The 10,465-nt window shown below is 48.0% G+C and overlaps 1 protein-coding gene across 1 annotated transcript; it reads left to right on the forward strand.

The window, feature by feature from the left end:
- The first annotated feature begins 97 nt into the window (after positions 1-97).
- On the forward strand, positions 98-10,391 carry Pmel (premelanosome protein). Its single transcript, XM_036169819.1, has 11 exons — positions 98-848; positions 4,519-4,629; positions 4,771-4,917; positions 6,031-6,165; positions 6,344-6,505; positions 6,743-7,414; positions 8,393-8,509; positions 8,697-8,781; positions 8,887-9,092; positions 9,193-9,280; positions 10,168-10,391. The coding sequence occupies exons 1-11, from the start codon at positions 698-700 to the stop codon at positions 10,307-10,309; spliced, it is 2,016 nt and encodes a 671-aa protein (XP_036025712.1). The 5' UTR covers positions 98-697; the 3' UTR covers positions 10,310-10,391.
- The last annotated feature ends 74 nt before the right edge of the window (positions 10,392-10,465 follow it).

The following is a 10,465-nucleotide window of genomic DNA, read 5'->3' on the forward strand; positions in this document are numbered from 1 at the left end:
TCACCGCGCATCGTCCGGAGCCGAAGTTAGAGGCGGTTGTGAGCCGCCACGACAGGCTTGGGCGCTGGAGCCGAACTCTGATCCTTCTGCAAGAACAGCGTACGCTCTTAACTGGAGCCGTCTCTCCAGCACTCCTACCCTCCTTTTTTGAGACAGAATCTCATATAATGCAGCCCCGGCCGGCTGGAATGCGTTAAAAAAAAAAATCAGGTTGGCTTCGAACTAGCAGAGGTCCGTCTGGCATTGCCTCCTGCGCGCCAGGGCTCTTATTGTAAAGGATTCTTAGGCTATCTAACAAAGTCGTTTCTCAGCCTAGCTCAAGCCTGTGTCACTGTTTTAGCGGTCCGTGGATCGTTGGTTGGTTTTGTTGATTTATGGCTGGGAATCTACACTCCCAGCCCCTTCGGACCGCTGTTGAATAAAGGAGCTGTTTCTGTCTTAAGGGATGCGTCGTTTGCCTCAATTCATGGCTTCGCTCTCTTGCTGAATCGTGACTGTGAAGTACGTGAATTGTGGCTGCCCATCAGTCAACCGTTTCCAGAACGATCGTGTGTGTCAGGATGAACGTGACCCTAGTGAAGCCAGAAACTGTCATTGAGCAGTGGGATGAGAATGGAGCATCCAGGGACTGAAATCAGTTCTGGCCCTCTCCTGCTTCCCAGGTTTCCCCTCCTCTAGAGGGACAGGAGGAAGGGCTATGCAAATGAACCCCTTTCTATATAGGGGTTCATTCCCACACCCCCTGGCACCTTTGGCTGCTGAAAGGAAGAACAGGATGGGTGTGCCAAGAAGATGCTCGCTCCCTCTGTTCCTGCTGAGTGGTCTGCTGGCTGTGGGGGCCATAGAAGGTGAGTGTGCGTGTGTGGTCAGGGGCAAGTGCCATGTTGAACACCTGCTCCGGGTTTCCCCCTTCTAACAAGACATGTCAAAATATTTCAGGCTTGCCCTATTTGACTTAGTGAGGATATAGTTTTGTTTGCTTCATTAGTTCAAGACAAGAATAGCCTTGAACTCCTGATCCTCATGCTTCTACCTCCTAAGTACTGGGATTCCAGATATAAACCATGGTGCCCAGCTTTATATGTGAAATTTAGGATTGAGCATAGACTGTTCCTATCTGACTCAAGGGACAAGAAGGCAGACAGGCAGCCGAAACAGGGGCTCCAAGGAGGTAAAATGAATGCCAGATCCTTTACGTAATATCTTCAGTGCTTGTGGTAGGAGATTTAAAGTGGAAAGAAAGAGACTGTGGTATCCAATAAGACTTTCTGCACTTGGGGTGGGTATGGATGACTATAGCCCAGGCCTTACATTCCAGGGCTAGGAGAGACAAGCAGAAGGGTCTCAGCTGAGCATCACATGAAAGGACTCTGGGGGATTGAAGCCTCGTGACGGGAGCAAAGGGGAGGGAGTTAAGGGTGGCCAGAGGGTCTGGAATGTCCCGTGCTGCTGAGGAGGGAGAGTGGGCAGTCAAAAAAGAATGGTGTGTCTTATGACTGCTCTTGCTTCAGTGGTCGAACACTCTTTGAGATGACCACAGACCAACCCCCAGCAGCATCTCTGGCTTCCCCATGGACGTTAGAATCGGGATAAGGACATTTTCTGCTATACTACAGTATATATACTATATCTTACATATATTACATCATATCACAGCCCCCTTTTCTCTCTCTGGATCCCTGGTCTCACAAACTTCTAGAAAGTTCCCTACTCTGGCTTCTTCATTTATACTGCAATTTCTAGGGTTATTGTATGTTTGTTTTTCATTCCTTGGGTCCCTTGTATCCCAGACTGGCCTTGAACTCACTTTGTAGTAGATCCTTTTGATTCTTCCTCCTGCGTGCCAGAATCACAGACAGGTATGTGCTGCCAGCTTTTTGTTTCCTTTTGCTAAGTTCCCAATGTATTTTGGGAAATGTCCTGTCCATACCCACACATCTGAGGCTCTTAAGATACTGTGCTTACATTTTGAACACTGACTTTAATTATTCTTCTACCATGTGAGTCTGGGGGATCAAACTCAGGTTGTCAGGCTAGGCAGAAAGTATCTTTACCCAATAAGCCATCTCGCTTGCCTGACATTCTCTTCTGAATACATAGACAAAAACAGCAACTAATAAGGATAAAGCAAATGTATCAAAATGTGGGTAGCTTTTGGATTTGGGTGAAGGGATGTGGAAGCCCACTATATGGGCTTCTCTTGTCAGATCTATGTTTAGCCCTGGTCTCCCAGTGTAACCCCAGTTGTCCTGGTACTTACTACGAAGACCTGGCTGGCCTCCAACTTTGCAATGCTTCTGTCTTCTGAGTGTTAAGATTACAGACATGAGACACTATGCCCAATTTAATTGTAATATCATGTCTGCTTTGTCCCCACCTCCAACCTGGGTCTGTTCCTCCCTCATTTTTGCCACAGTTTCTTCTTCTCTTCTTCTTCTTCTTCTTCTTCTTCTTCTTCTTCTTCTTCTTCTTCTTCTTCTTCTTCTTCTTCTTCTTCTTCTTCACCTTCGCCTCCCCCTTCCCCTCCCCCTCTCCCTCCCCCTCCTCCTCCTCCTCTTCCTTTCTTTTGAGACAAAGTTGTGTAGACCAGGCTAGTCTGGAACTTATTATGTAGTTCATGCTGGCCTCAACCTCATGGTGAGTCTTTTGCCAAAGACTCCTGAGTACTGACTGAGATTACTTTTGTGAACCACCATGTCCTGATGCCACAGTGGCCTTTTTAAAATACAAATACCACCATGTTAAAAAAAATTTCTGGCCGGGCGGTGGTGGCGCACGCCTTTAATCCCAGCACTCGGGAGGCAGAGACAAGCGGATCTCTGTGAGTTCAAGGCCAGCCTGGTCTCCAAAGCGAGTTTCAGGACAGGCACCAAAACTACACAGAGAAACCCTGTCTCGGGAAAAAAAAAAAAAAGAAAGAAAGAAAGAAAATAAATAAAAAATAAAAATAAAGACAGACTGACTGAGCTGTCTAGTGAAACCCTCTCTCTCAGAAGTAGATAAGCAGGGTTGGTGAGACGGTTCAGCAAGTAAAGGTAGGTGCTTGCTGCTAGCCTGATGCCCTGAGTTCAATCCCGTAGACCCACATGGTGGAAGGAGAGAACTGAATCCTGTGGCCAGTGCTTTGTCCTCCATACATGCACTGTGGCACTCTCATAGACATTTAAGTAAATAAAGAGGTTCGTGGTGCCTTACCTGTATTCCCAGCATTTAGGAGGCTGAGACAGGGTAATCATGAGTTGAAGGCCAGCTTGGTTCTATAATCTAAAGTCTTGTCTAGAAATATGTGGGAGGGGGGAATGGGGGAAGTACTGTCCTGGGGGCTGTAGCTCAGCTGAGTTGCTTGCGTAACATGTAGTAGGTGATAGGTTCCTTCCCAGTACTGCATAATCTGGGTGTGGTGGTACAGGCTTGTAATCCTAGCATTTGGAAGTGCCAGCAAAAGGATCACGGCCATTCTGGCTTCATAGTGAGTTTGAGCTCAACCTGGGTTACATGATACCTTATTTAAAAAAGGAACAATAAAAAAATTAAGTGTGCCGGGTGGTGGTGGCCCACGCCTTTAATCCCAGCACTCGGGAGGCAGAGCCAGGCAGATCTCTGTGAGTTCGAGGCCAGCCTGGTCTCCAAAGCGAGTTCCAGGAAAGGCACAAAAGCTACACAGAGAAACCCTGTCTCGGGGGAAAAAACAAAAACAAAAACAAAAACAAAAACAAAAAACAAAATTAAGTGTTTCCCAATGTGCTTACAACCCTGGGCTCAATCTAGTACCATAAGCTTTTCAAACTTTAATTAAATTTATCTAACCTCCACATATACCCCCATGGTCTAGTGTGTGTGTGTGCATGTGTGTACATATGTGTATGTGAGCATACACACACAGAAATAAAGTATTTAAATAAATAAATAAAAATTTTAAAGAGCATTTCAGATGTGATGATGTGTGCCTTTAATCCCAGCACTTGGGAGGCAGAGGCAGGGGGATCTCTATAAGTTCGAGCCAAGCCTGGTCTACAGAGCAAGTTTCAGGATAGCCAGAGCTACACAGAGAAACTCTGTCTCAAAAAAACAAACACAAAAAATTTTTTGTTTCTGTAATTTTTTGAGAGTGGGTCTCTCTGTGTAGCCCTGGCTGTCCTGGAACTCACTCTGTAAGCCGGGCTGGCCTCAAACTCACATGTCCTCCTGCTTCTGCCTCCCGAGTGATGAATTAAATGTATATTAAAATTTTTTTAATTTTTTTTATTCTTTATTATGTAAGCAGTGTTCTGTCTGAATGTATCCCTGCACACCAGAAGAGGACAGCAGATCTCATGACTGATAGCAGTGAGCCACAATGAGGTTGCTGGGAACTGAACTCAAGACCTTTGGAAGAGCAGCCAGGGCTTTTAACCTCTGAGCCATCTCTCCAGCCTGCAGCTAAAAATTTTTAATAAAAGCATTTAAAGAAAAGTAAGAAGAGGGTTGAGAATACAGCTCAGTGGTAGATCCTAGGATCTTATGGCACATTCCTTTTAGGATCCAGAAACCAGGACTGGCTTGGTGTCCCCCGGCAACTTGGAACTCATGCCTGGAACAGACAGCTGTACCCTGAGTGGACAGAGGTGCAGGGGCCTGACTGCTGGAGAGGTAGGATTTGAATATTCTGGGGAAAGGCATGGTGGGAACTGGATGGGAAGAGAGTAAGAACTAGGTTAAACTGAAGCAGGTTGGCAGAGAGATTCGGAGAAGAGAAGCCGGCCTCTCAGCTAATGCAGCATCCCTTCCCAGGTGGCCAGGTGTCTCTGGAGGTCAGAAATGATGGACCTACGCTGGTTGGTGCAAATGCCTCCTTTTCCATTACCCTACACTTCCCTGAAAGTCAGAAGGTACTGCCAGATGGGCAAGTTATCTGGGCCAACAACACCAACGTCAATGGTTAGTACCTCTCTCAGTACCTCCTGAACCTTATTCTGGGGGCTCAGATTCCCACGTATCTCCAGTAAACCCAGGGAAAACCTTCCTCCTTCTCCTCCTCTTCTTTTTGTTGTTTCGAGGTAGGTTTCTCTGTGTAGTCCTGGCTGTCCTGAACTTGCTCTGTACACCAGGGTGGCCTCAGAGATCCTTGGAATCAAAGGCATGTACCACTCGGTTCCTCTTCTTTTTTTTTTTTTTTTTTTTAATTTATTATTTATTTATTTATTTTTGGTTTTTCGAGGCAGGGTTTCTCTGTGTAGCTTTGCGCCTTTCCTGGAACTCTATAGCCCAGGCTGGCCTCAACTCAGAGAGATCTGCCTGGCTCTGCCTCCCGAGTGCTGGGATTAAAGGCATGCGCCACCACCGCCCGGCTTTCTTCCATTTTTTAACAGTACTGGGTTCAAACCTAGGGCTTCTCATGCTTGTCAAGTGCTATTCCATTTACCGTTATCCCCCATAGACTCTCTTAAAAAATTATGTTTATATTCAATACAGTCAATATATATTGTAAATATATAAAATGTAATATATACTTATTGCACTAAAATTAGAAAATGCAGATAAAATCATAGTTTCCAAATTAGAGAACAGCAGATTCCTGAAGTTGCATGGGCTTAGATGTTAATCCATCACTAACTAGATGTGACCCTGGCCGGGTAAGTTGCTGTGAGTTTGTTTTCCTGCCTGCCTATAGTGTGTGGTCTCTTGACAGATTATTATCAAGATGAAAACAGGCTCATCTATATACAGTGCTCAGCAGGGTTGCACGGACCTACAGTAAATATTTAATGTTAGCTGCTGCTGCTCTTACACTCAAGAGAGCCATTGTAAACATTTTATTCTATGGCTAGCCAGTCTTTTATTTATGTTCGAGATGCATATGAATCTCAAGTTGTGGTTTCCATACATCCCCACTCTCCAACTACCAATCCCGTATGGGTTATAGTATGGAGACTGTAGTTCCAGCTAAGGAGTACTTACTTCTACAGTACTATTCCACTCGGAACTATTTTAGGAGTTTGAGTGTGCACAAAAGAAGGCCGGGGCTTGAGGTTGACTGTATCTACCTTCCAGGGAGCCAGGTGTGGGGAGGACAGCCAGTGTATCCACAGGAACCTGACGACGCCTGCATCTTCCCTGATGGTGGACCCTGCCCGTCTGGTCCTCAGCCTCCAAGAAGAAGCTTTGTCTATGTTTGGAAGACCTGGGGTGAGGTCTCCTAGCCACCCCTTCCCAATATAATCCTACCCAAGGAACCCACTCTTCCAAACACCTGGAGGAAATCCTCAACCTCCCTTCTCTGAAGCCTTTTTCAAACTGTACCTCTCTGTTTTCCTTAACCAGTTGTGACCCCCCTCTTCTCTGCTTTTGTCTCAAAAACTCTCAGGACAATACTGGCAAGTTCTGGGGGGCCCAGTGTCCAGGCTGAGCATTGCAACAGGCCACGCGAGGCTTGGCACACACACCATGGAAGTGACGGTGTACCACCGACGGGGGTCCCAGAGCTACGTGCCCCTTGCTCACTCCAGTTCGACTTTCACCATTACTGGTAAGAGCATAGAGAGGAACAAGGCCAGGCCGGCAGAGGGCATGAGGTAGGGAGGCTGGCTTGGACAAGAAAGAGGAAGTAATATCCAATCTTCGAAGGGGAGGGGACAAAGACCTGGGCAGAGAAATGTGGGGCTTTGAGACAAAGACCTGGCTAGTCAGCTTGTGTGTAAAGAAGGTGGCTGTGAAAAAGATGTGACTCAGGCTGGGCTCTTAATTTTTCCGGCTCCAACCCCAGACCAGGTCCCCTTCGCCGTGAGTGTGTCCCAGCTGCAGGCCTTGGATGGAGGAAACAAGCACTTCCTGAGAAACCAGCCTCTCATCTTTGCCCTTCAGCTTCACGATCCCAGTGGCTATTTGGTTGAGGCTGACCTCTCCTACACCTGGGACTTTGGAGACAACTCTGGGACCCTGATCTCTCGGGCAGTTGAGGTCACTCACACATATCTGGAGTCCGGCTCCGTCACTGCCCAGGTGGTACTGCAGGCTGCTATCCCTCTTGTTTCCTGTGGCTCCTCCCCAGTCCCAGGTACCACAGATGGCTACATGCCAACTGCAGAGACACCTGGAACCACATCTGGACAAGGGACCACTGCAAAAGTTGGGGGTACTACAGCTGGCCAGATGCCAACTACAGAGCCCTCTGGGACCACAGCTATACAAATGCCAACCACAGAGGGCACAACTACTACTACCCCTGAGCGGCAGCTGACCTCAGCAGTCCCAGATACCACAACGGCAGAGATGTCAACTATAGAGGGTACCGGCACCACACCCACAAGGCCCTCTGGAGCCACAGTTGCACAAGCAACGACCACAGAATTGGTGGAAAGTACCACTGAAGAGTTACCCACTCCTGAACCTGAGGGTCCAGATGCTAGCCCGTTTCTGCCTACAGAAAGTTCTACAGGTAAGAACATGTAAATGAGGTTCTTGGAGGTGGGTTATCCATCATTTCTCTACTCTGAAGTCTTAACCCAAGATCCAGACGCTCACCAGTCCTTTCTGTAGCATTGTGGCCGCCTAGGAATTCTCACTAGCTCCAAAGCCTCCACCACATGCAAGAGATGTAGCGTTCAGGAAATGAGATTTTCCCCCAGTCACAAGGGGAGAGTGAACTGGATTTTCCCCTCCAAGGATAACAGCTAGGAAGCCAAGGGGACAGCCTGTGGTCATTCACAAAGCTCTATCATATGTCCTGTTCAAGGATAAACGCAGAGATGCTTCAGGTTCTGACAGACTGATCCTGCGTTCTCCACTCCTGGATTTCCACTGCAAAACAAAATAAATGAGTGAGAGCTGATGCTGAATGGGTTGACATAGGCCAACTGTCTAGTCCAAGACCTAGCCCAGTGTGGAAACATGATAAATATCTGGAGCCTTTTTTTTGTCATTTATTTTTTTCTTCATTAAAAAAAAAATGTGTATGGTGTTTTGCCTGCATTTATATGTACTGCTTGTGTGCCTGGTGCTCATGGAGACCAGAAGGGGCATCAGGTCCCTTCCCCTGGATGTGGAGGTACAGATGTTGTAAGCCACTGTGTAGGTGCTGGGGGTCAAACTCAGTTTCTCTACGAGAGTAACCAGTACTTTGAACCACGGAGGCATCTCTCCAGCTCTGGAGCTGTGTGTGTGTGTGTGTGTGTGTGTGTGTGTTCTCTTTCCCTGACTATGTGGGCAAAACAAAACAAACAAACAAACAAACAAAAAACCAGCATTTTTTTCTTTCTAACATAGCTTCCTTAGCTATAAAATGAGACCTACCAGCTCTTGGCTGATTCGAAGCCAGTCACTCTAGCATGTAGCCTTGGCTGCACCTGGGGCAATGCCTGCTTGGTCTCTGTCTCCAAGAGAGTGATATCTCTTGACTTAAATCTTTTCCTGCCAGGATCCATTACCCCTCTACTGGATGGCACAGACACTCTAATGCTTGTGAAGAGACAAGTTCCCTTGGATTGTGTTCTTTATCGATATGGTTCTTTTTCCCTCACCCTGGACATCGTCCGTGAGTCTTCCCTATGTTGGGGACTGAGGAAGGGAGGTATAGGCTGCCTGGGCTGGGCAGCAGTAGGAGCATACCTTGGGAGAAATTACTTGAGAATACAGAGATAGTATTGGAAGAACATCCCTTGGGCTTTCCTGTGTATGGTCTTGGTAGAGGAATACTAACTTAAAAAGCTGCAACTTTGCAGAGGGTATTGAAAATGCTGAGATCCTGCAAGCCGTACCATCCAGCAAGGGTGATGCATTTGAGCTGACTGTGTCCTGTCAAGGCGGGTGAGTGTCCTGCTGGTCGCCCGGTTAACTCTTTGGAACGACTGTCGTTCTTCCTGTTGTTCTATCTCTTCTCAGATCTCTTGATGAAAACTCATACTCTTTCAGGCTACCCAACGAAGCTTGTATGGACATTTCATCGCCAGGGTGTCAGCCCCCTGCCCAGAGGCTATGCCAGCCTGTACCACCAAGCCCAGACTGCCAGCTGGTCCTACACCAGGTGCTGAAAGGTGGCTCAGGGACCTATTGCCTCAATGTGTCTTTGGCTGATGCCAACAGCCTGGCAGTGGCCAGCACCCAAATTGTTGTTCCTGGTAGGTCCATGGACAAGAACTAGGAGAATGGGCATGGGCAGAGGACAGCTGTGGGGGGGGGGGGCAGACACTGAGGCAGCATCTGGGGTTCTGCTTACAGATCAAGGCGGTGGCCTCGGGCAGGCTCCCTTGCTTGTAGGCATCTTACTGGTGTTGATGGCTGTGGCCCTTGCATCTCTGATATACAGGTAAGAGCCCTGCCATCCTGACCCTCATCCACTATCACCATCACCCACGCTTCTTTCAGGGGTGACAGAACTGCCACTCCCTTTAAGGAAGCATGGTGTCCAGGAGAGCCCAGGTAGGGAAGTCAGACAAGCCCGGGCTGCGGTCTTCTTGTGGTACCTTTGAAGTAGCTTTAAATGTCTGAGGATTAATGGCATTAGAAGCTATGTGGGCAAGCCTCTTGGGGTGTGAAACAATTGATGATGTGAAGCTGTGGTTACTATTAAGAGCGGGTCAGAGGTCAGTGATTTGGCTTGGTGAGGAAGCACCTGCCACCAAGGCTGACCACCTGAAATCAATCCCTGGGGCCCATAGGAGAGAACAAATTCCAAAAAATTTCCCTCTGGCTTCCACATGTGTACTGTGGCACGTGCTGCCCCCCCCCCCAAGTAAATAAAAGTTAAAAAACAAAAACAGGGAAGTTGGGGTGAAGCAAGTTATTCACCAATGAGAAAGGGACATTCAGCAGGACGTGGTGGCATAGGCCTTTAGTTTCAGCATGTAGGAGGCAGAGACAGGTGGATCTCTGTGAGTCTGAGGCTAGCCTGGTCTACAGAGTAAGTTCCAGGACAGCCAGAGCTACATGGTAAGACCCTATCTCAAGAAGCGGGGTGGGGGTGGGTAGGGGGGTTGGCAGACTCCCCAGCTAGCTAGAGGTGCTAAGGGCCTCAAAGTGGAGGAATTTATAGGGCTAAGTGGGGGATGGATAGCAGGGGCTAGGGAGACAAGAATAGATGAGCACTAGGTAGGGTAAGAAAGAGGAGAAAGTCATGGCCATAAACCTGGGATGTAGGATTTGCACAGGCAGGACACCACTGCTGACCACCTTCCCTTCTTCTCTCCATCCTAGGCGCAGACTTATGAAGCAGGGCTCAACTCGTCCTGCTTCCCACGTGCCACACGGTAGCACCCACTGGCTGCGCCTGCCCCCAGTCTTCCGCACTCGCCACATCGGTGAAAACAGTCCGCTCCTCAGCGGGCAGCAGGTCTGAGTGCTCTCGAGATGCTATGCGTTTCCTGGGGTTGACAGCAATGCCCGCATTTTCTGCGGTCTTCCCTTGGAGACAACCAGTACCGGAAATAAATTCTCAGAACCTTGAGCTAGGGTTTTGTTTTGTTTTGTTTGCTCTTCACTCTGTCTCTCAAGG

The sequence above is a fragment of the Onychomys torridus genome, chromosome 20 (genome assembly GCF_903995425.1).
Source record: "Onychomys torridus chromosome 20, mOncTor1.1, whole genome shotgun sequence".
NCBI classification, from domain to species: domain Eukaryota; kingdom Metazoa; phylum Chordata; class Mammalia; order Rodentia; family Cricetidae; genus Onychomys; species Onychomys torridus.

Coding starts and splice junctions, on each gene's coding strand:
- Pmel (XM_036169819.1), top strand. CDS start 698: ATGCAAATGAACCCCTTTCTATATAGGGGTTCATTCCCACACCCCCTG. Junction 8,782..8,886: donor ACTGTGTCCTGTCAAGGCGG/GTGAGTGTCCTG, acceptor ATACTCTTTCAG/GCTACCCAACGAAGCTTGTA. Junction 9,093..9,192: donor CACCCAAATTGTTGTTCCTG/GTAGGTCCATGG, acceptor TTCTGCTTACAG/ATCAAGGCGGTGGCCTCGGG.